Genomic DNA, 26,657 nt, shown 5'->3' on the forward strand with positions numbered 1-26,657 from the left:
AGTATCCGGTATCCGGATATCCATTATCCAAATTATTCCAAAAAACGTGTTTTTTTGGAATAGTTCGTATTTTTTTTCCTCCCCCCCCCGACCCTTTTTTAATACTTACCTAGTCCCCGGCATCCACGGCAGGCCTTCAGCTTCATCTCCAGCATCTCCGGTGGTCCCAGGAGTGCATTTCTCGAGTTCCCAGGCGTGCCGGTGACATCACCGGCGCACCTGGGAACTCACGCAATACACTCCTGGGACCGCTGGATGAAGCTGAAGGCCTGCCGTGGATGCCGGAGGACTCCATGGACACCAAGGGACCATCGGGGGCCCACCAGGGGACAGGTAAGTATGTAAAAAAAATATTCCAAAAACTGGAAAAAATCCCCATTTCGGATAAGGAATACTCAACCTGTACTACTACTACTACTTTAAATTTGTTGCTGTTGTGTCAAGCCATTATACATATTTATTTGTGATATTTTGTGTATTTTTTGTGTAAAATCTTAAATTAATGAGTAGTAAACAAGTGACAAGGACACTGGGCATGATTGGCTCTTACTTTGGGGTATTTTTCATTGGGTACATCCAATGTCCCCTTCCTGCATCATCCTTGTTAGAGTGTAGTCTTACTGTATTTTGCTAAAATATATCTTATCTGATGACTTTATTATATTTATTATTGTTCAGTCCATAGCAAAAATCATGAAACATCCAGAAGACAATCGCAATCAAATTAAAGAACTTTCTCAGACATTGACTGACGGAGGCGTGATGGATGAATTGATCAATGAAAAACTAGAGAAGTTCAATACACGTTGGGAAGAAATACAACAGGAGGTAATCTATAACTGGAAACACCAAATGACTGCTAATTACACTTCAATTATGAGTGAGATTCACAAAGAGCAAGCTACAAGATACAAAATGTATTCTTTTCAGATTTAAATATTTTTCCTTTTATAGATTTTAAATTCCCAGTAATCCTATATCAGGTGTCGACCTAAGCCCTGTCAACCTTAATTCAATGGTCGACCCAATGCATGTCAATCTAAATAGGGTTGACCTAGTGGCTGTAGCCACAATTGCAGTTTACAGATGGAGCCGCCGCCAGCCACCATGCCTGATGGCCAGATCCCCCTAGCTGGTGCAGGCTGGCGGACAGGGTTGCGCAAGCGGCTTCCTTGTTATTGCGCCCCCCGTCAGCAAGGAGGCAGTGAGTGGGGACTGGGTGCTTCCTTGCCCTTATCCACTTTATGGAGATGGGCAGGGAGTGGGAACAGAACAGGGAGACGGGCAGGGAGTGGGTGACGGCTGCAGGGCTTCCGGGAGAAAGGGACACGCGTATGTCTCGTGCGTGCACCCCATTCTGTGGGCTAGCAGGGGACTGTGATTGGCGATAGAATGACCAGAAGCCGTTCTAATGAGAGCAGCTCCATCTGTACATGACTTTTAATTCTCAGCTTTGCAATTCAGCCATAAGTTTAAAAAAAAAGTTAAGAATATTAAAATACAGTAAAACAAACTTGGCAGATATCTGTATTATTTAGACTTTTAAGCTATTTGCTATTAGGCCATAATTCCGAACCAAATTGCTTAACTTTCATATTTGCACTGTTAGCAGTAGTTTACAGAGATTTGTAGATGTTTGGATATGAATATATATGGTTTCATTATTTGTTTTAAATTACGGTGGTGTGCATTGCATGCAAACTGATGTATATAATGGTGTGGCTAGTTCACGTCTTGCATTTTGCATTGCCTAAATAATCACATACAAATACAAAGTCAGTCTTTTATACATGCTTTTCAATATTACATTTATTCATTGACATAATGAGCGAGTGTGAGAGAACTCTATTAGCTGGGGCACTATTTATAATAAATAATACTTAACTACTATTGTAATTGGGACTCAAAGACATTCAAAACAAACACACAAAAAAGCATATCAGCGGGTTAGAACCATTCTCAGGAGGAAATTTACTAAAATGGAATTTATTTTTCACATGGGATGTTGCTATGGGCAACCAATCAGATCCTATCTATTATCTTCTAGAAGGAGCTAAATAAATAAGAGCTACAGATGGAGCGCCTCTCGCTATTGCTTCGCCAGCGCCAGAATCTGTCTGCTGGCGATCGCTGGCGGAGAGGCACTCCATCTGACTGAGACACGCATGCATCTCACACGCACGCGCGTCTCAGTTTCCCGTCGGCGGGGGGACGGGAACCCTGTCCGTCTTTGCTTCAGGGAGATGCACAGGGTTGGGGGGCGGCAAGTCAGCGGGGACCTGGGGCGACCCTCGGCGAGGTGGCGGGGACCCAGGGGGAGCCCCGTTGTAAGGCGACGCGCGCGCATCTCGTGCGCGCGCGTCCCCATACGGCGGCTGGCGGGGGATGGCGGCTGGCGAATCTTCTGCCATCCCCTGCAATCACTAGAGGCGCTCCATCTGTAGTTTCTGATTAGGTGCACATACTGTAGCAACATCCCATGTGAAATAGAACTCCCATCTTAGTAAATTTCCCCCTCAGTGCTCACTGGGCGGAGTTCAATTGTTTATCGCTCCCAAGATCGCAGGGGGGTATTCAGAAGATATTTTTGTTTGCACTGATCATGCGATGGCTAAACCCGACCAAACTAATGAGCACAATGTTAACAATTAGTTCCTTTCTCATAAACTGTCAGCCAAGAAAGCCCAAACGGAGCTAAAAATTCAATAGCTCCATTGGATGCCATCTGTTGGCTGATGGCACGCGTAGATTTGATTTCCCCATTGACTCCTATCCCTTGATTGGAGTCACAGTGGAATATATGTGGGGGAACCAATATGACTTTATCGACCTTGTAGTGCGCATAAAAGGCCCCTCATCAATGCCAAAGCGAAATGCCCACCACTTTAGCAGGGTATTTGTATTTACATTTTCTCTGTGACCAGCAGCCATAACTGGACTACTTACACATCTTGCTCTCTCATCAGCGTTTTCCTAGGCACATCCACCATTCTTGTGGGCACGTCCAGGAATCGCATGCGAATGCCCCCTGCCTACCTGCATCATGCTCCCCCTGTGCGAATGCCATGGTTACTATGCAAGTCACCGAGGGTGCCCGCACAGAAGCTCTGCAAATGCGCATATTTGATTATGCTTAAACATGTGCAGTGCTTAAACATTGGTTCCTGTTGCAAATTCTTCGGGGACCAAATGAATCTGAATGAGGGCCCTGTCCTGAAGCATGGCAAGCAAAGGGTGTCATGAGAGGGGATGCAGTACATTTGGGGTTCCACATGCTCATTCTACATTGAACCCAAAAAGAAATAAAAATCTCATGTTGGTCTTTTTACGTTTTGCCATTTTCTGTGTCAACTTTTTGCTGATGTGACGATGTCAATCTTTTTCCATTGTTGACTTTGTGCATATAACCTTTTTGGGGTCAACCGGGACATTTTTGACCTAATATACCAAACCCAGAGTGAATAAGCATAAATTACAGGTATAAAATTGTGTTTGTTAAATGTAAGTCCAATGAAAGTATATTTCTTAAAAAGAGGCTTGAACAAAGGGTTAGCTGAACCCCTTAGAAGTCGATACTCCATAACATCCCTGGCTAGTGGGTGCCTGAAAATAACTTTCACAGTTTCCAGACCAGCCAGCAGGTGAACAGGGAGAGTTCACCAACTGCCACATATGCCAGTGTACAATGGGAATGCATTGTAAATGGCCGAACAGATATTTTGCTACATAACTTTGAAACAAAGAAACCACTTAAAATGCCAATATTTTTCTGCAAATCTACATACCAATTTAATTTGGTATATAATGCCCAGTTTAGACACTGGCATCATATAAATATGTAACTCACAATAGGAATTCTGCCATTAATATATAGCATAGATGGTTGACTTTAGTATGGAGATTTTGCGGTCATACACAACTGCTGTACTTAACCTGTAATTATGCAGTATATGTTGTGCATGGGATAATACTGTATGTACATGTCTATTTGCTCACATTGTAATGTTGGCAAACCTGTCACTACATATTTATATTATCTATTGAACTGTGGAAGTTTATGGTTGCTGTTCCAAAGTGCTATAAAAGGCATAAATTACTTTGTTATACAGTGCAGAATTCCCTACATCACATTTTGCATTCTGTATTTGTAAAGTTATTTAACACTTTGAGTGCCAAATGAGTTTGTCAAAATAGGTGTGAAATAGGGGTGAAAATTGCCAAGCAGACGTTTTTATTCATAATAATGACCTGTTATATTTACCTTATATAGCAGTGGTTCCCAACCCTGGTCCTCAAGTACCCCCAACAGTGCATGTTTTGCAGGTCTCCACACAGAATCACAAGTGCTATAATTAGCTTCACCTGTGGATCTTTTCAAATGTGTCTGAATAATGAGTGCACCTGCCGGGTGACCTGGAAAACGTGCACTGTTGGGGGTACTTGAGGACCAGGGTTGGGAACCACTGTTATATAGGAAATTTTTTTACGCAACTTTTTTATTTGAATTTATATAACAAATTTTTACCGGACATCTCTCACAGAGATGTTGGCACTTAAGGGGTTAAGGAATAAATATCATTGCATTGCTTGGTAAATATGATTACCTGTTATTATATGTGCATGCGCACAGCGTCTATTCTTGGCAGGCTGGGGGGACTTCCAACTGTCCCCTCCCCCACCGCGGGACAATGGCGGCCCCTGGCGGGACAGTTGGGAGGTATGCATACATACATACATACATACATACATACATACTTTTATTCTCCCATGGGTACATGGGAGCATATTATAATTTCATACAGAATACGGTTTCCTCTATAATATTGAGTACAATTTCATGGCCTAGAACAATTAAAATATCTTTGCAGATGCAGCAGCTATAAAACAATTATTTGCAATTGTAGCAATACACCAAAAAAAAACATGCACACTGTAATATCATTTATATATGTTGTTCTATTGAATGGAAAGGCTGTTTAACATTTATTTAACATTTTTTATCCAATTTTTTGTCTGACGTTGCAAGATCCATTTAATTTGATAAGTAATTGTATCATAAAGTCCTCTTGTAAAATAAATATTTGGTTGCAGACTTTTGCAGTACTATCACTTCTACCCTCTTCTGCCACTATGTCTTTTTTTTACTTTATTCTCTTACTGGCAACTTGTTGCACCGGCTGAATCTATATTGAGGTGACCGTGACCTCATTCTCAGTGCATAAAATCTCTTGAACTACATAATGAGATCAGGAAGAAGTGGGATAGGCCTCAGAACAGAAGATTACAGCATTCAGAAGAGGTTTCCTTTTAACAATTTTAGCAGTGCCTTATAGTCGTGCTGAAAAGAGGTTTCATGAATGCCTCCATTTGAAATTACTTTACTTCTAATTAACTGACCTGCAGCTTGACCATTGTTGGGTTATTGTAAAGGCAGCCTGAATGAGCAGCAACAGTCATCGAAGTTCATCTTACAAAAAGGTTGCTGTCATTTATCTGTGTTAACATGAATATGAAACTCATGTGTAGAAAAATAACTTATTTCCTCTTCTTTATTTACAGGCTGTAAGGAGACAAAAGGTTCTTGAGCAAAGTATCCAGTCCGCCCAAGAGACTGACAAAGCTATTCGCTCAATTCAGGAGTCTCTTGGCACCACAGACAAACAGCTGACGGCCTATCTTGCAGACAGGGTTGACGCAGGCCAGGTACCCCAGAAAGCACAGGTATGCTGCTCTTTACCCCGTAATGCAACTGATCACTGACTGCAAACAATCATTGCTAGTAGTTTCCTTTTTCTAGTCTAAAGATGCAAATGTATACATTTATAACACATGCTGCAGTACTTATCAATATGTAAAATAACCCACCCTCTATATTGTAGTTGCCCAATTGAAAAGGGCTGTGTCAAGAAACTTTATGTTAATCAATATTGCAATACATGCTGTTCTAATCCATTTAAAAGAAACTTGAAAAAATGTGCTTTGCTGCAGTTACTGTTGACCATATACTGTACTGTAAGCTGATTACTGAATCGCCCAGTGACTCATCCCTTGGTCACTTAATCAGATCTGACAATGTGACAGGCATGCATACACTACAGTATGTGAGATGACCTCTTTCTAGAGGTATGGAAAGCACCATGAAAATCAGTGCAACACAGAACTGCTATTTGGCTGTATAACTTGAGAAACAGTATAATCTCTGCATTATCTACAGCCATCGCAGAAAAGTTAATATCACTTTTGTTGCATAGGTGGGATGCACAGAATTTTGCAAGTTATTTGATCCTCCGGAGACCGTTACTTATTTAGGGCATGTGTTATACTTGTCACTGCTTCCTATTGGTTGGCACAGATATGCACATTGTGTTAAACATTTCCCTCTGTATTTCTTCTGGCCCTCAATGCAACTTAGATAATTCTTTTGTCATTCCTTCAGCAGATGAGCAAGTGTTGGCTTTACAGTACCAACACTTTTGCAGCAGCTGATACTGTACATGCCTTGCTCACTGCTGTTGTAACCCTTTGAAGCCCACTTTTTGGACACTCAGAGTATAGCAGTGACATAGAACAATACAAAAACTAATTAGCAGAATGTTTTTCATTGTTATTTCACTGCCACTAGATTTTAATCTGTACCCTAATAAATGTGGATCCGCATGATAGTTCAACAGTCAAACGGTCAATTCCAAAAGGTCGAGATGCACAAGTCCACATTGACAGAACTGGGTGGACATTGACAAAAGATCGACAAACCTACAATGTCAACATGAAAATAGTCATCACATGAAAAAGTTGACAGATTGTTCATGGATTTCTTGAAAAATTTAGACTTTTTCATACTTGGACATCCACATTGTCAGGGGTAGCAGAGCATGGTACCAAGTCCGAAGGATGGGCGTTATTGTGTGTCCATGTGCTCAGGTTTTAACATTGATACAAAATTATGAAATTTGCATGTTGAACTTTTCATTTGTCAACTTTTACAATTTTGTCAATATTGATCATGTGCATGTCAACCTTTTGGTGTCGACATAATGACACTATCTATCCTTTATCCCTGCCCCTAGGCAATTTATGTAAAAATAAAAATGATCAGTAGTTGCAATAATGGGTGCATATGTCAATATGAGTTAATGTAAACACACTCACCTCTTACTCATGGTTCAAATGAAAGACCGGCCCTCACATTCAGTTTCCAAAAAGGCTTTACTATAAAAGCATGGCAAACATATACAGTAGACTGGTATGTATATATATATAAATACAGGGGGCCCACTCACTACAACAAACTAACTCACCTTAACATTCAAATAATCAATTACATAAATAATGCATACTTGCCTGCTTTTGAAAACTAGTTTCAGGGAGATTATAGTTTGTAGCAGAATTTTGCACAGCGCCCCATTGAGGGGGCGTGTCATGCTCCACTTGAAGGGCTTGTCTAGTTCCATATATGGAGAGATTGTGACTGTGGCACCTAGAAGCATGGGTGTGTACTGCTACATCTGAGAGGAATCTTTTAAAAGGACTTATATACAAATGTAGATGAGCCCCAAAGCAGTTATTAAGAGCTACTATACTTGGTAAAGTGCTGGGAAATGGTGCAGATGATTCAATGTAAATGTATCTATCTCGCATTCCTTTTTTCCCAAAAAAATGTAACAGTGTAATGTGGGCTAGGTGAAATGATGGAGATTGATAGACTAATGAGGGAGAGAGGAAGATTGCTGCTATTTCAGGGAGTCTCCTGCAGAATGCAGGAGGGTAGACAACTATGAAATAATGGGGTATTAGTTCATGAATTGATTAATGCATTTAAGCTTGCAGCCCATCACCAAGGGACCCCATTTCACTGCAAGTCCTACATTGACAACTGGTTTTCTTAGGAACCTGGCAACTGCTTACACATCATACCTAAAACACATGTTCATTTTAGCTATGATGTGTAAGCAGTTGCCAGGTTCCTAAGAAAATTAGTTGTTAGTGTAGGACTTGCGGTTAAATGGGCTGCAAGCTTAAATGCATTGATCAATTCATGAATGAATACCCCATTATTTATTTAATTCATTATTTGAATGTTAAGGTGAGTTAATTTGTTGAAGTGAGTGCTGGGCCCCCTGCATTTGTATTTACTAGAGTGTGTGGTCACAGGCCACTGCACCCAAACCTGGGAAGTGTGGGTGCTATCTGCACCCCATTTGTAGGAATGGCAAGTTTTTTGGTACTTCTGTATCTATATATATCTATATCTATATATATCTATATATATATAGATATATATATATATATATATATATATATATATATCTATATATATATATATATAGATATATAGATATATATATCTATATATCTATATATATATATAATGGTTTGAGAGAGACCGAACTCGCACTATATTATAGCAACAGTGGGGTGCCCAACAAAGGGAATGTTTACCCACAAATATATCTGTGTTCCCCAGTCGGCAGAATGGGGATGTGGGGCACTCGCCACAACACAGCTTGATAAAAAGTGTGTTGTTATTACATAAAGTCAATAGGTATCCACAAGTTGATTTTTGGTAAAAGGGTTTGAAGACAATTTATTATAATCCAATCACATGCTCCAACGTTTCGGTCCAATCAGAGGGACCTTTTTCAAGGAGCCTAAAACAACAATACATAAAAATACATTGGAAAACATTGCCATACAAAATCGCAGAAAAAGTATACACAAAATCCATTACTCACTTAATGTGAAGAATAAACCAGCATCAGGCGTGCAAACGGGAGGAGGAACCTCTTCCTAGAGGGGACAGCCTGTATCTGGGATCACCCAAGGCCGGCTTTATACAGCAGGCTGTATAGGTCACGTGTGACCACGCTTGGCGCCGTTTGTAACAGCGTCAGCGTGGTTTTCCCGCCACTCGCGGCCGGACCGGAAGTCAGGTACCGGAAGTGACGGGGCTGACACGCAGTCTGGAACGCAGAGACCGCTAGCACAGCGGCATGCGTTCCGTACAGCCTGCAGAGGAGTACAGGGGCTCAGAGGGTCATAAAGAGCAAGCGCGATTGCGCTAATGTGGTGTATATAGAGAAACGGGGACTTAGATAAATATAAAGCCGGACCTGGGCTAAACATATGCTCATATGTGGTAATATAAACCAATAGAACATTATCAAATGGTGATCGCTGTATAAGCTTAAATATTCAAGTGAACGATGAACACTTTACAATCATTAGAATACTGAGCATAGTCAGGGACTGAAATACGCAACCAGACCAAGGAGACCAAGTGAATAATCATACACAGGAAATATACACATATTTCATATGCGAAAAATGAGAATATACATGCATATATGCATAGATGCATAGAAGAACTCTAGAAAAAAATTATTAAAAATAAAAAATGAAAAATGAAGATAAAATGTGAAAAAGGAAAAATTTATTTTATTTTATTTTTGATCTATATTATTTTTATTAATTTTTATTAATGATTGTTTTTTATGACAAAAATTATAAGAAAAAGATGAAAAGAGTGAAAATTTGATCAAATCCATTGACGCTCCATAAAGAATATCTAATACTAGAGAAAGATGATATGAATCATGTGACAACAATTCCGATGGTCCCCAGGGTCAAAGAACGAGCAAAGCAAGAAATGCATACATCATCTAACATTATCTAATAAAGATGACAAAAATCTGAATCAAAGACAGAATATTAACGTAGGAAAATATTCATGGGATCATTCTCATTAAGTCCACGAGGGGCAAGTGTCCCCAATTGATAAATCCATCTGCATTCCAACTTCTTCAAAAGGAGTGCACGATCACCCCCTCTAGCAGGTGGGGGGACCCAATCTATTAGACGGCACCTCAAGGTGGCCAATTGGTGGCCTGCGGCAAGAAAGTGACGTGGGATGGGTAGGTCAGCCTTACCAGTTTGTGTGGCTGATCGGATGGAGTTTCTATGATTAGCCATCCTTTCCCTAAATTTTCGGGTTGTCATCCCGACATAGGCGAGGCCACAGGGGCAGTGTAACAAATATACAACATGGTCCATTAAGCAATGTAATCTGTGACGGATACGGATAGATTTTCCAGAATGTGGATGTGGAAATGATGTTCCAGGGATAAGACTGTTACAAGTTGTACATCCGGAGCATTTGAAACAACCAGGACGTACAGAATGGAGCCATGTGGTGTTCTTATCTGTATCTGGGCTGGTGGTGGGCCGCATTAGCAGTTGCTTTAGGTTTGGACCTTTTTTGTATGCCATCATCATGGCCCGATGATGGCATACAAAAAAGGTCCAAACCTAAAGCAACTGCTAATGCGGCCCACCACCAGCCCAGATACAGATAAGAACACCACATGGCTCCATTCTGTACGCCCTGGTTGTTTCAAATGCTCCGGATGTACAACTTGTAACAGTCTTATCCCTGGAACATCATTTCCACATCCACATTCTGGAAAATCTATCCGTATCCGTCACAGATTACATTGCTTAATGGACCATGTTGTATATTTGTTACACTGCCCCTGTGGCCTCGCCTATGTCGGGATGACAACCCGAAAATTTAGGGAAAGGATGGCTAATCATAGAAACTCCATCCGATCAGCCACACAAACTGGTAAGGCTGACCTACCCATCCCACGTCACTTTCTTGCCGCAGGCCACCAATTGGCCACCTTGAGGTGCCGTCTAATAGATTGGGTCCCCCCACCTGCTAGAGGGGGTGATCGTGCACTCCTTTTGAAGAAGTTGGAATGCAGATGGATTTATCAATTGGGGACACTTGCCCCTCGTGGACTTAATGACAATAATCCCATGAATATTTTCCTACGTTAATATTCTGTCTTTGATTCAGATTTTTGTCATCTTTATTAGATAATGTTAGATGATGTATGCATTTCTTGCTTTGCTCGTTCTTTGACCCTGGGGACCATCGGAATTGTTGTCACATGATTCATATCATCTTTCTCTAGTATTAGATATTCTTTATGGAGCGTCAATGGATTTGATCAAATTTTCACTCTTTTCATCTTTTTCTTATAATTTTTGTCATAAAAAACAATCATTAATAAAAATTAATAAAAATAATATAGATCAAAAATAAAATAAAATAAATTTTTCCTTTTTCACATTTTTTCTTCATTTTTCATTTTTTATTTTTAATAATTTTTTTCTAGAGTTCTTCTATGCATCTATGCATATATGCATGTATATTCTCATTTTTCGCATATAAAATATGTGTATATTTCCTGTGTATGATTATTCACTTGGTCTCCTTGGTCTGGTTGCGTATTTCAGTCCCTGACTATGCTCAGTATTCTAATGATTGTAAAGTGTTCATCGTTCACTTGAATATTTAAGCTTATACAGCGATCACCATTTGATAATGTTCTATTGGTTTATATTACCACATATGAGCATATGTTTAGCCCAGGTCCGGCTTTATATTTATCTAAGTCCCCGTTTCTCTATATACACCACATTAGCGCAATCGCGCTTGCTCTTTATGACCCTCTGAGCCCCTGTACTCCTCTGCAGGCTGTACGGAACGCATGCCGCTGTGCTAGCGGTCTCTGCGTTCCAGACTGCGTGTCAGCCCCGTCACTTCCGGTACCTGACTTCCGGTCCGGCCGCGAGTGGCGGGAAAACCACGCTGACGCTGTTACAAACGGCGCCAAGCGTGGTCACACGTGACCTATACAGCCTGCTATATAAAGCCGGCCTTGGGTGATCCCAGATACAGGCTGTCCCCTCTAGGAAGAGGTTCCTCCTCCCGTTTGCACGCCTGATGCTGGTTTATTCTTCACATTAAGTGAGTAATGGATTTTGTGTATACTTTTTCTGCGATTTTGTATGGCAATGTTTTCCAATGTATTTTTATGTATTGTTGTTTTAGGCTCCTTGAAAAAGGTCCCTCTGATTGGACCGAAACGTTGGAGCATGTGATTGGATTATAATAAATTGTCTTCAAACCCTTTTACCAAAAATCAACTTGTGGATACCTATTGACTTTATGTAATAACAACACACTTTTTATCAAGCTGTGTTGTGGCGAGTGCCCCACATCCCCATTCTGCCGACTGGGGAACACAGATATATATATATATAGATATATATATATATATCTATATATATATCTATATATATATATATATATATATATATAGACACACACACACACACACACACACACAGGACTCCACCGCACTCATCACTGCTAGGAATGAAGTAGTCACCTGCACTCTTACCATTCACAGGTTTGGGTGCACTTATAATTGGAAGTTATTCAAAATTATTCTTGTGACTTTGCTTTAAACAGGCATCGTATTCTTCATCTACAATAAATTAACTCGGCATGAAATGTAAAATTTTCTAAATGAAAAAAATGTATTACAGTTTACAAGCATGTCTTAATTTATCTTATATTTATAATAATTAGAAACTGGTTTCTGTTAGCTTCATTTATAATTGTATACTTTCTGAATGGAATAGGCTTTCCAAATAGTACAGTATAGTGAGAATGTAATGGGCTTCTTGCTCCATCATGTGGTCATAAAGCTGTATTGCTTACACTGAAGAGGAAAAATAGACATAGTAAAGAGTTTCATTCATTATACAGTATGTTTTTTGCTGTATGTGCACTGTAATTATTGTTTTTAGCCATATAATTAATGTTTTATAAAACCATTTTTACGTTTACTTTGGACTGTGCTAAAATTATTTTAGAATAGAGACAAATGGCCCGATTCAGACCTGATCAGTTTACTGCTTTCCAGGTTTTATATATGTAATATGGTCTGAGTCTGCCAAATGTGCGGGACGCCACCGGGTCTCGGATGTGATCTTAAAGCGGCATGGTTTTGCCTTGTTAATTGACTGCTGCTGTAACAAAATGTCCAACATTGGCTGGCATCCCACACCTCTGGCATATTTGGACCCTATTTGTTTATCCACATATGTTATGATTGGAAGCCATAAGCCCCTTGGTTTTGCCTATTACATTGACCATATACTGTATATAATTTTAATTGTTCCTGAATCACCAACCCAGGGCAATCCTTCAAGTTTGGGAACCACTCAGCTAAAGTAATCATCAGGTTAGCATATAAGTCTGAATACTTCTCCAAAATTGCAGAAACATTGCTGTTGCGATCCTATAGATGCATAAAAGTTAGCATTATTTCTGTGTAGACAATGCAGGTGCAATAATGACCATCTTATGTGAAACTCTGATTAGGCGCTATACGTGCGCAATAAGACAAGAGGGGGGATTTTAATTGTACAACATTTCAGATAAGAACACAGTTTTAACATTTGAAAGCTGTCCCTTTTCTCTGACTGAATATTGACAGTATTTCCAACTATGTACAGTTATATGTGCATTTTACCCTGTATACACTATTATCTGTTATATCAAATCCATATATATATATATATATATATATATATATATATATATATATATATATATATATATATATATATATATATATATATATTGCAGAATGATTATGGTGCGCTAGAGCCTAAGATAAAAAGTACCACCCAGCAAAAATATTATAATAAAATATTACTCTTAAAAAGTCACAATTAATGATTGTTCATATATCTGATATCAGCATCTATTCATGTAAGACGCAGGATCCATTTTGTAGTAAATCTGTTTATTTAGAATTGTTGCCTTCGCCACTCAACAGAAGGCAATATCTCTAAACTGAGATTTCTCTTACTGTGATTGGAGCCCCATTCTAAGGAAGGAGAATCCTGTTTGTGACCACTATAGTTCTGGTCCAGGTGGTTTACATACCCACAAACCTAATTTGATTTTATTAATTGGTCACTATCCATATGATAAACAACATTCTCTGATATTCTGATCTTGTTTAAAAGATCTGTTTTTTGCTATACCCATGATGAAGTTGTTAAATTGTGAAGTCACTGGTTGTGACTTTTTTTAAGAATAATATTTTATTAATAATAGTAATACTATTGCTGAGTGATACTTCTTATATTAGCGCACTCTAATCATTTCCCATTTTACTTTCCCCTGCCCCTCACTAACAGGAGGGGCACATCAGTGGTGCCACTTTCCCATTTATAACGCACTACCGAGACCAATACCCCTGTCTTCCATATATATATATATATATATATATATATAAAATGTGACATTTTATTTTTATGAACAGAAAATACAGTCTGATTTACTGAGTCATGAGATTAGTTTGGATGAAATGAAGAAAAGAAATCAAGGAAAAGAAATGTCTAAAAAGGTTCTTTTACAGATTGATATTGCACAGGTGAGTGAATTATTAGTGTTATGATTATTATTACTATATGAAACTAGTATGAGTTGATGAGCTGTAAAGGGATGGCATCTTAAGAGGAACAGAACAGTTCCAGATTGGTGATTTGTTAGCATGAGAACGGTTGTGAAAGTTAAGGGCCTGTAAACGAAATACAGTATGCACTAAAAGTCAGGGATAACTTTGGAGAAATGTGCGTGCAGTTGTAAAAGTAGTATAAACTATAAGCATACCTGATAGAAGATTGCAATTTTATATTTCTTCTTCATGTCATGGTTGGCAAGCATCACAATTTCAAAAAAGAGGTAAAGGTATGACAGGCGGAATTGCAGAGATATCTGGAAGTTAGGTTGAGGAAAGATTTTAAATCTTTTCTATTTTATTTACAGTTCTTTATCTTTAGATAGTGTTATGATAAGTAAAAAACAAAACCATTATTTGACTTAAATCTTATTAATTTTTTTTTTTCTGTACTTATGTATTATCTGGGCTCCCATGTTAAATGCACCCCATTTTTTCATACCCCTACTATCCAACTACGCATGGAGTTGATATTATATAGTGTGGCGAGTGCAGCGAGCCACCGTGCCCAAAGCGTGGCGAGCGCAGCGAGCCCCGCGAGGGGACGCTGTCTCATATGAAAAACGGGAGCCCAGATATTACATAAGTACCTTTTTTTCTCATATTCTTTTTTAAATATTTTTTTTATATGCTAGTGCAGGGGTTCCCAAACTTTTTTGAATCACGGCGCCCTAGAGCATCAAAATATTTTCTTGGCACCCCTAGGCCGAATGCTTATTATCGAGAAATTCAGAAAAAAAAATATTGAATTAAGTGCATTGTGTTTATATGTCACAGTTATGTGGTGAGGGACAGGATTTGCTTCTGTTTGTCCACATATATTGTGATTGGCAGCCACAAGCACTGGTTTTGCCTGGTACATTGACCATAAATAATATGAATTGATCCTGGTCCACCAACCCAAGGCACCCCTGCAAGTGTCCTGAGGCAACCCCAGGGTGCCTAGGCACACAGTTTGGGAACCACTGTGCTAGTGACAAAATTGTGTGTCTTTTTTATCCAGCAATATTCAGGGGGCCTTTTTGTGTACTAGCCACCAGATACAATGCCTGCTTTATTTAATAGATAACAGATTGAATATTTTTTCAATATACTGTACATCAGATTTGAGGTTGATTCACTGATTGTATTGTGTAGTAAACAGTTTTGACATTTGCTTTGTATAAAACTAACCAGGTCACTGCATTGAGCGGAAGTCAGGAACCCTGCTTGTCAAGATGGGACCCAAATATTTCTGATAGTGGCACTTTGTAAATTTGTTGCATTGGATATAAATGTGCCCCATAGAAACATATCATTTGACAACAGATAAGAACTATTTGGCCCCTTTTCTAGTAGCACTATAAATCATTTAGAAACACAATTAGAAATGAGAAGATTGATATTGATGGGAAAAGACTAGAATGGGGTCAGAATTAAACGCAAATATTAGCAGCTTCTTGTGTGTGTAACATGGGAGATGATTAGTTGTTCCGTATATTGTTTTAGTAATGTTATTGTTTATTAATAATGACTTTTTTGAGGCTATTTTCATATTCTGAATTTAAAGAAAAAACTACAAGAAGTTTCTACAAAGTTCAGATTATTCCAGAAACCAGCTAATTTTGAGCAGCGTCTTAAAGAGTCAAAAAGAATTCTTGATGAAGTGACCTCTGAGTTGCCAATTCTGGATATGAAGAGTGTGGATCAAGACACTGTTCAAACACAGTTGGATCACTGTATGGTAAGTACAGTGTAGCTTGGATAAAGTTTTTAACTTTGCAAAAATGTTTCCTTTATTTGTGATTGTGCATTCACATCAAGGCAATGATACACAAGGCTACATCTGTGTGTTCTCGCACCAACTAAAGCTCATGAAATTAATTTATGGCTTTTTTATGATTTTTATTTATTTTTTGCTATTCATGCATGCATTTCTTATTGTTACCGATGTTATTTTGGGTACTTGTGTACTATTACGGCACCCATCGCATCGCCGACCATATCGCATGCGATGCTCCACAATGTCATACAATTTTAAAATTGTATGGCATTGTATATGGCATACAATGCCATACAATGCAATGGGATGCGATTATAACTTGTATAAGCACCCTAATGGGTGCTTACAATGTTAAATGCACCCCCATGCCACACCCCTCAAGTATAAACCTGAACCCGAAGCATGGTGAGTGCAGCGCGCCCGCGTGGGCCGGCGGTACGCGTCCTACGACCTTTTCATACCCCCACTATCCACGTCGGCGTGGAGTTGATTTTATAAAGTGTGGCAAGCCCAAAGCGTGGCGAGCGGAGCAGAACTCCACAGGTATACGCGTCCCCTTGCGGGGCTCGCTGCGCTCGCCACGCTTCGGGCTCGGTGGAACGCTGCGCTCGCCACACTTTATAAAATCAACTTCACGCTGATGTGGATAGTAGGGGTATGAAAAGGTCATAGGACGCGTACCGCCGCCCCTTGTGGGCTCACGTTTATACTTGGGGGTGGCGTGGGGGTGCATTTAACATTATAATCACCCATTAGGGTGCTTATACAATTTAACATTGTATATTGTATATGGGGCAAAATCGCATCGCATGCCAATCGGGCGACTAATTATCGTGGGCGCCTTGCTAGTACACAAGTACCTTATTTTGTATTAAAATGATTTGTTATACCTAGCCACATCTTCGTATATATTTTTTATACCTCAGTGAAGCAGAAGCGCTGTTCTATATTTTTCTTTAATCTAGTCATCATGTTTGATCTATCAGTCATGTGTAGTTTATCAAGCTTTTGACCTACTGTATATTCTAACATCAGAAATAACACAACACTTAAAATTTTTAGCCTTTTTTGGGAAGAGCCCTCTTTGTGTGAAGAACCCACCTTTTTCTGAAAAGTGAAAGCTGCTTGTGTAGAACCCTCTGGGCCCTCAAGGAAGGGAGTGGGGGTATATCATGGTCCTGACAGCCAGAGCTTTGGAGAGCATTACATGAGGACAATGCAGCCTCAATTTTTATTTTAATACATTATTGAAGATGTAACATATTTTGATACAGCTGTGTAGCTCCAAGATCCAACATGCAAATACATTCATTAATCAATATGCATTTAATTTGTCCTTGGGCCCAACGCTCATCCATTTTAAAATGGCTCCCCACAAAAGAATATAAAATAAGTTTAACATTTTTTGTTCTCTTGCTCAGCAATTTGGTTGACCAAAACAAACATCTTATAATATTTTTTAAGATTATAATAAAAAAATATTTTTAAAAAACAACATTCTTTAGGAGTAGGGTTCAGTGGTCATCTTTGTCACTGTTTACATTAACAGTTTTATCATCATTGTAATAGGCATTATCCTCCTTTTTACTTATGTTAAGAAGATCATCATTTTCTTCCCTCAATATTAGTTCATCCCACTCAGGGTGCCAAGAGGGTGGGTTGCGTGTATTAGATACTCTGGGCTTGTTGGAAAGGCCTGGTGGGGTCTTGGGCCTACCACCACACCCTTCTTACTTCTCCCCCAAGGACACACTCGGTCTGTCAGTTAAAAAAAATATTTTATTTGAAAAAATCAAATGTCTATCATATAATCTTGCGAGATTCCCAAACTTTTTATTTAATGTCTACCCTGAATACATACTATATAGATAATGTGGAGGACCCAGTATTATTCAGAACTAGTTTCCTCTAGAGATCACTCTTTTCTTCATTGTATTACAAAGGGTCTCAATATTATTTATTCCCCTTGTGTCCAACATATACAATAATTATGGAAAATAAAGTAACTTAATAGATAGTAAAAATTGCAGGTTCTTACTTGGTAAGTCTTATTGTAGAGAATGTTGAATAATGTTTTAAAGACATTTAAATTATCTTTCTCCTCTCTAATAATATAAGTGAGAGATGTATAGGAGCCAGAGCCTGGAAGTCAACTCTGTAATACGGACAGGCAGTGAGTCTTATATATCCTTATGTTTATCCTATACATGTTTTAATTGCTCTACTGTCTTAGCCACTATCACCTCTGATGGGAGGCTATTCCATTTTTCTACTACTCTTTCCATGCAGTAATTTTTCCTCAGATTTCCACTGAACCTACAGTACCTCCCTGCAGTTTCAGTGCATTTCCACGTGTTCTTGGCTTTATTCAAAGAATGTTTCCCTTCTGGACATTGTTAAAACCTTTGATACAGATGGAACCACTCTCATTGTTTTCAGCAGTGCGTCAGCCACTTGTATCTGGGGGCTGACCCGCCAGTGAATGTGGATGCATGAGTGTCCTTTGCACTCACGAGTCCATTGCCGAGAATGGGGTTTGCAGGCATCTCCAATGTGCATACACCACATTTGCCGGCACAGGCTAGCGATCGGTGCGACGGAAGCCACTCAGATGAGAGCTGCTCCATCTGTATATTTGAAAGTTTCTATCATGTTCCCCTTTTACCTTTTATCTCGAAACTATACCTACAAAGTTTTTTTAGTCTTTCCTGGTACGTTTTGTGATGTAGGACATATACCCTTCTAATTGCCCTTCTTTGTACTGTCTCTAATGTATTTATATCCTTCTGGAGATGGGTGCCTTTACTGGTATTATGTGTAGCTCATCTCAGCATTTGGTATAATATATGCTGTATTATTTTTCCTGCTGTGGGACCACGTATATTTTTCTAATAGGGGCAAATGTGTACCTGTCAGAAGCCAAAAGTATTTTTCCTATTGTGGCCAATGTGATTTATTATTTTCTGTAATACGACAGTCCTGTCCAGGGCCAGATTAAGGTCTGTGGGTGCCCTGGACGTGGAACATCTTACTGGCATTGTGGGTCCTAGGCAAAGCAATGCACTGGGGCCCCTACTTAAGTAAAAAATCTTAACTTCCTGTGGTGTCTCTGGCCCCTTCTATCAGCCACCCAGCAATTAGCATGCCCAGTAACTGTTTGGCTACAGGCCGGTAGAGAATGTTTCCCAGCAGCTCTGATTTTGTCTATTTCACAACCAAAGCAGCCGGACAGCAATCTCTACTAGCCTCACAGGAAACTCCAGAGGCACCGGCAAACCCCTGTTTAAAAGCCCTTAGAATTGCATTTTATGCTTGTAGTACATTTCCTTTGATGACACCGCCTCCTCACTAATGTCACTTGAAATGAAAAGCTACAGTAGTTTAGAAGTCTAAAAAACAATGATGCCATAGTAATTTTAATTTGGGAAATGCTTGACCTATAGTCCAGAGAGAGACCATAACTTGGCTGAAAACCATTATATCTGATTAAATACTGAGTTAACAAAACAACCTTTATTACAGATTTATAGACACTAATGTAGTTTCATGACATTTTAACATAAAAATGTGTTGTTCTTTTTTAATGGTAATCTATTATGTAATGGTTATGACAATGTTATATACATTTCTGGCAGTTGTTTTGTACAATAAAACGCTGCCTTTTAATCCTTTAATGTTATTGTCAAATATGTTATTTTAGTACGAGTTTTTGTGTTTCTAACTAGAGTATTTCTCAATTATTGTGCTTAATGAAGCAGCAGAGAACAAATGTGTATTTAATCCTTTTGTTTGTGAGGTCATTAAAGGGTCCAGTAAGCATAGCCAGGGGTAAATTATTCAGAGCACTTAGGATAGAGATGAGTTTTAAATGCCATTTCACTTTATCACTCATACTCTATAGACCGAGTGTTAGACATGTACATTTCGGATAGTACATTTTTTAGTTTTAATTAAAAATTGTTATTAATAGTTTATGGTTAGCATTCATGTGTTTATCTTAGAATATAATCTTATTATGAATATATTGTTGCTTGCCGGTTTTGCAGTGTGCACTTTTGATTGTATTAAAGTAATATTATTTATGCACCTTTACTGGTATTTTCTGTTATCCAAATAATGACCATATACCATTTTAACTTCATAAGCTACATTATACCTAATTAATGTATATATATTTAATGCACAAGTATATCTTAATGTGTTCACATACAGTCTACAGTATTTAGATTTAGCATATATGATACTGAGTTACCTGTGTGCATTCTCAATAATGTACAAAAGCCATCTCATTACTATTTAACACTGAAAAAGCCCAAATAATATCACTAGCCCATGAAATTTTCATGCTGCAAATCTGGAATGCAAGATTTATTTTACAGGGCCTCCATAAAAGATCTTTTCTATTACCTCTAGATGAGGTAGCAAAAGAATACGAGACTCTATTTAGCTAAAATACATTTTATCTATTGTCAGTGGCTCTTGTGAATGGTATTAATCAGAAAGTTCATTACCTAAGCATTTTCCGTGGGAAAAAAATATTTACAATAAAGATTCCTGCCAGCGTTTATAACAAGATTCATAAACAATGAATGTTTTACAAGAAACTGCACTCTTTCAGTTTGGAAATTTTAAAATATTCTCCGGGCATCTCTCCACAGAAACTCTACAAAATTTTGAGCGAAATTAAATCTGAAGTAGAAACCGTGATAAAGACTGGACGTCAGATAGTACAGAAACAGCAAACGGAGAACCCTAAAGACCTGGATGAAAGACTGACTGCTTTAAAATTGCAATACAACGAGTTAGGAGCAAAGGTAATATATTGACTTTTCCTGATGATAAAGTGAACAATAAGTTAAAAGTATAACGTTTTATATATCATACAGACAGGCACTCCAGCATGAAAAACAGCTCCCAGGGTTCCGTGCAGTGTAGGTCAGGAGGACCCACTGGATATAGAGTCTGTGAGTGCTGCACTACAGGCAATTCACAATAATCCAATGCAGTAGATTTTTATTTTTAAAGTTTCAGATGCCTATGAGCACATGCTCAAATAAATAAAGCAACTGGGTGCTCAACACTCACCATAATAAACTAACTCACCTTAATAAACAAATAATCAAATAAATAATGGGGTTTTAGTTCATGAATTAATCAATGCATTTAAGCTTGCAGCCAATTGCCAAGGGACCCCATTTCACTGCAAGTCCTACACTAACAAGTGGTCTCTTAAGAACCTGACAATTGCTGACACATCATAGCTAAAATGAACATGTGCATGGTTCCTGGTTTAAAGCTCATCTGCTTTAAACAACTTATGACTTTTAAAGGTGAGACAATCACCAACACAACTCCTGAATTGGCACTAAGGGGGCAGCAGTCACAGGTTTAGGATAAATGGGCTTACCTGGGGTTCATGAGAAAGCTATGATCACAGAATGGTTCATTCGAAATTAACCCAAATTTATACATAGTGGAAACCACTGCACTCGCCATTCCCAGAAATGGGATGCAAACTGCACTCACCATTCATAGGTTGGGGTGCAGTGGCTTGTGATACAGGGAGCTCAATACTCACCATAATAAAATAACTCACCTTTATACACAAATAATCACATAAATAATGGGGTTTTAGACCATGAATTGATCAATACATTTAAGCTTTTTTATGCCAAATAATTTACGTGTGACAGCTGCTCCCTTAGTGCTAATCAGGAGTTGTGTTGGCAAACACACGTTAATTTTAGCTACTGTATAATGTGTCAGCAGGTGCCATTTTCTTTAAGAGACTGGTTGTTAGAGTACACATTCTACACATTCACACACACACAAATATATATATATATATATAGGGGCACTTGTTTAGGGATAGGGCTAGTCTCCAGATGGGGTGTGGCCAGCTGGCACAGAGGCTTGGCTAACCACCAGAGTGCATGGTCTGGGCCCCTAGCAAACTGTATATAGTAATACTGCTAGTGCGTGCAGTACATGATAATGTATCAGAGTAATAACACCAATGCACTTTACAAAATACACCTAGTTCCAAGCGGAGGTAGGCCCCACAACTGTGAACTATATGGGAGCTGCTCAAATTAAGCCCAAATTAGCCCAACAATATCCATCATTAGCATTATACTTCTGTGTTTTTATATCTTCATTCTTTGCACCTGAACATTTGATTTCAACCCTGACAATTGATGTGATACTATCTGCACACGTTCAGTAGATGGGATGGGTGATGGATTTCAACCTGTGAATAACTGGATTCCTTTTCCAGTTAATTAGACAAATGCTTTAGCAAATACTTTTGCAGTTTTAGGGATACTTGTCTACCCAGAAAGGGTGTTAGGATGAGAGGAATGAAAATGTGAGGGTGAAAAACTGATGTCCTCATAGGGGCTTCAATATCTTTGCAAATGGTAATAAATAAAATGTATTTTACAGTATAAAATCAATAGATAAAACATATTTATTTCAGGTTTCTGGTAATTCAAATATCACAATATATGATATAAACATATATTTAAAATGTAATTCCAATTTTGGAGATTACCTTAAAGAAATACTTGCCTATCCTTCTCAAAAATGAAAAAAAAAAAAATGAATTGTATCCACCCAGAAATAACAAGGAAAATTCATCACACAGCCAATAACCTTACATCTAAAGTGGTAAGGAATGCCATTTCACCAAAGAAGGAGAAGCCATTGTTTGCAACATGTCTTAAAGAAAACTGTAGGGGCTGTTTCTATTGCTTTGCTTGAACCTTTTCATTCCTACTACCCAAGGCTTAAAGGTGTCCTGGGGAGGTGGTGGAACTTCTTTCCCCTAGCAACCCCCCCCCCATTGGGCAGAGCCTATACAAGTGCCAGGGAATTTGTGCCCTACCTCCCATAAAGGGATAATGGTCCCACAAAGAAGGGGTGTGGTCACTCAATAATAACTAAAATTACAATTGCAACACACAGAAGCATAATCATATACACATTACACCACATGTAATGCCCTTAATTTATATTAAATCACACAGTAGGGTTCCTTATACACATAGGGGGTTATTCTGATTAACTCGGAAAGGCACAGTCACTCTCTAATGGACAAAACCATGTGCACTGCAGGTGGGGCTGATGTAACGTATGCAGAGAGAGTTAGATTTGGGTGAGTTATTTTGTTTCTGTGCAGGGTAAATACTGGCTGCTTTATTTTTACACTGCAAATCAGTTTGAAGTACACCACCCACCCAAATCTAACTCTCTCTGCACATGTTACATCAACCCCACCTGCAGTTCATTATCCATTAGAGAATGATTGTGCCTTTCTGAGTGAATCAGAATAACCCCCATAATGTTCACAGTTGTGCTGCTTATACACAACTGTCTCTGTCATTCCAGCAGCTCCATGCCCTGTGTACCTCCAGCAGCTTCCCCACCTCTGAGTCCCTCCAGCCGGTTCTCACTCTGTTTTCAGCATGCACAGAACCTGCTCCTTTAAGTGGCTGTTCTTCCCTTCAGAGGCGGTGATGGCATGACATCACATACGCCGTGCCAAAAGAGGAAGCCACGGGGACAGGTTTTTCAGTTAGGATTACTGTTCAGGTCTTTGGTAGAGGTGGAACTCAGTTCCTCCTGCCATAAGATTTGGTGGAACTCTGTTCCCTTTCACTTTATCATTACCATTTTACTGTATATTTGGTTGATGTACATGTGCCGTGAATAGTGCGTAGCATCTGCCAAAACTTACAACACATTTGAAATATGAACACACCAGTTTTTGCTGGGGCTTCCTATCTCCTTCCATGTTGAAAAAATCATTTTTATTTTTGTTTTAGTAAATATACTGTTTCTGAAACACATTTGTCAAAATATGATTGCAGTTAATGTTTTATTCATAGATATTCCTTGTTTTGCATATGTCAGTAGGTTTAATATTATAGTCCTCTTTTACTCATTCAGCATAAAATAAAAATAGAAATTCCCACTAGAAAGTGAGGTATTTACATGGCAGAATGCCCCTTTGAAGCATTATAATATGTCGGCTATAATTGTTATTCACCCAAGCAGTACAAATAAAACTAGTTTTGCTGAGGTCATAAGTCACCCTTTTACACACAGATAGAAATCTGAACATGTTACACTTATTAAGTATGGATATAGCCTGACAGAAGTAATGCAGGTTTGTTAAAATTCCGCAATGCACGTCTGATTAAAATGTTGCTTCAGGCTTGCCAGCAGGGTGCATGTCCATTACCACTTCTACCTACACTATCCTCAGTCTATTGCACATAAGATTCAGAAATGTCACAGCATACATTATTTTAATCTCTTTCATTGCCGTCTGCAGGACTCCCTGTGAATTTAGTATTAGTGTTAAGTCATTTTTATCTGAAACCAACAAAGGTCTTTTTCATGCAATGTGCCCTGATACAGGAGTATTGTGCTATAATTCAAGAAACCTTCTAGGTTGGAGACCATAGGCTAATTTAAAAAGATGACTAGGGAATGGTTCTTAATTAAGCTGCCAAATTGCTTCAACCTTTTTATTTAATGCCATTTGAAGTAAGACATCTTGTTTAATTTTGTCATATAATAAAGAGGAGTGTAGCACACTGAGTTGCTCAGTGCTCAATGTTATATCGGGTGGTCTGAGGTTTCTGGGATTAATGGTAGACAATCTTAAGGTTACCAATCACTAGATCGAGCACTAATGGTCGACAGTAAGTAGGTCAACACCTAAGAATTGTCGACATACACTAGGTCGACAGTTACAGTAGGTAGATACAAGCAAGGTCGACATGAACATGGTTGACACAGGAAACAGTTGACGCTAGTTTTTCATGGCTTTTGGTTTGACATGAACACCATATAAATGTACCACGTCCTCTCGTGTGGGTAGATGTGCTTGCCATGCTTCAGGCACGGTGCTTCGATGCACTCGGCACACTATGATATTCCAAAATAGAGAAAGAAATGTAGTGTCTTAGGCACTTCTGCTCCCGGCGCTATTTAATAAATATCAGAATGTAATATTTAATTGATTTATTAGTTAAATGAATATATATAAATTCAATAAAAAAATGAAAAAATAAATGAATTAATAAATGAAAGAATAATAACACCTGCTGCAAGTGATCTAAATGATTAGGCAATAATCCTCAAATTAAAGACAAAGAGAAAACAAAGACGTTTGGTCACTGCGACTGGTGTAGTCCATTAAGAAAATTTATATTAAGTGGTAAATATACCCGAATTTAATGTTAGAAAATTATGTAAATATAAGGAGAGATAGCTTACCTTCACTGACAACACAGTATCAAAATGTATTAAAATGTATTAATATATTATTCTAGCTCAGTGGTAACCAACTCCAGTCCTCGAGAGCTACCAACAATTTACATTTTCCAGATAACCTAGCTGCTGCAATGGTGCACTCATTACTCACAGACACAAAGGCGTAAAAGCTTTGAAATCTAGTCTGCTTCAGATGGAGTGTTTCTCAACCAGTGCCTGGGCTCACCAGTATGCCCCTGCTGGCGAGATGGAGCTCCATCTGACTGTCCCAGTTACTGGGAGGTGGGAGACGTGAACCCTGCACATCTCCGCTTCATGGAGATGGGCAGGGTTAGGGGGAGCAGGGAGGTTGGGACCAGTGGCAAGGCGGAGGTGACCAGTGGGAGCTCCTTTTGAAGGGGATGCACACGATCCAACCGCCAGCCCCCGGATGGAAGACAGCGGCTCCATCTGTACCTTGTGATTCTATGTGTGATAAAGAGATGTAGTTTCACTCACTGCCAATAGATGTCAGTGTTTTGAAGACATATATATGTATAGATGATATGCAACTTTATAGCAATTACTTCCCTAAAATAAACTAATCTTAAATATACTCTAAGCACATTAAGACTCAAAAATATGTAATAAATTGCAAAATTGAGGAAAATGTATGTAGTCTGTGTAAAAGATGTGTAATATATGCAAAAAGTGCACAAATTAGAAAAAAAGCAGATAGACTGAAAGAAAAGTACACAGCACAGGAAACACACCTGGCCACATGCCACACAAAGAATAGGTATGTGAATAGCATTACTACAAGGCACACTAAACATTACTAAACCACATTTCTATAATCTCTAACCCCCCTCCGCAGTGTCAGCGCTGCAGAGGGAATTGACAGCAAAAGCTGGTGATTCCCTGCAGAAGCCTATGGGCTTCTTACCGCAGCGCTGTGTAAGGGATCCATCGTGGATCCCATCCCAGAAAGCCATGCGGTGGGCTCCGGCGCTCTGCGCATGTGCAGACAGACTCCCGGATCACAGACGCCGTGGCCGCATCGCAAGGGAGCTGTCCCTTGTGTTAATAATCACATATGATAGAGCATATGCGATTATTAACAATGCAAGGCCCGGCTGAGGGGGGCTGCGGATGTTAGAACACCCTGCCCCATTTCTCTTGTCAGTTTGGAGTTCAGAATTGCCACCTACAATGCAGAGCACCATTGCCCATCATGGACC

The 26,657-nt window shown here is 39.0% G+C and overlaps 1 protein-coding gene across 13 annotated transcripts in view; it reads left to right on the forward strand.

Moving 5' to 3' along the window:
• The window catches only part of DMD (dystrophin), a 1,973,025-nt gene that overhangs the window by 802,227 nt on the left and 1,144,141 nt on the right, over positions 1–26,657 (forward strand). For all 13 annotated transcript variants that reach the window (XR_014470468.1, XM_083174338.1, XM_083174337.1 and 10 more), the window contains 5 exons: positions 679–828; positions 5,560–5,721; positions 14,193–14,303; positions 15,940–16,113; positions 20,811–20,966. Coding sequence is in view for 12 of the 13 variants with exons in the window: in XM_083174338.1 (XP_083030464.1) it covers positions 679–828; positions 5,560–5,721; positions 14,193–14,303; positions 15,940–16,113; positions 20,811–20,966 (753 nt within the window). In the remaining variant the exon portion in view is untranslated. The remainder of the gene's footprint in view (positions 1–678; positions 829–5,559; positions 5,722–14,192; positions 14,304–15,939; positions 16,114–20,810; positions 20,967–26,657) is intronic.

This window comes from Crinia signifera, chromosome 2 (genome assembly GCF_055691185.1).
Source record: "Crinia signifera chromosome 2, ASM5569118v1, whole genome shotgun sequence".
Classification (NCBI taxonomy): domain Eukaryota; kingdom Metazoa; phylum Chordata; class Amphibia; order Anura; family Myobatrachidae; genus Crinia; species Crinia signifera.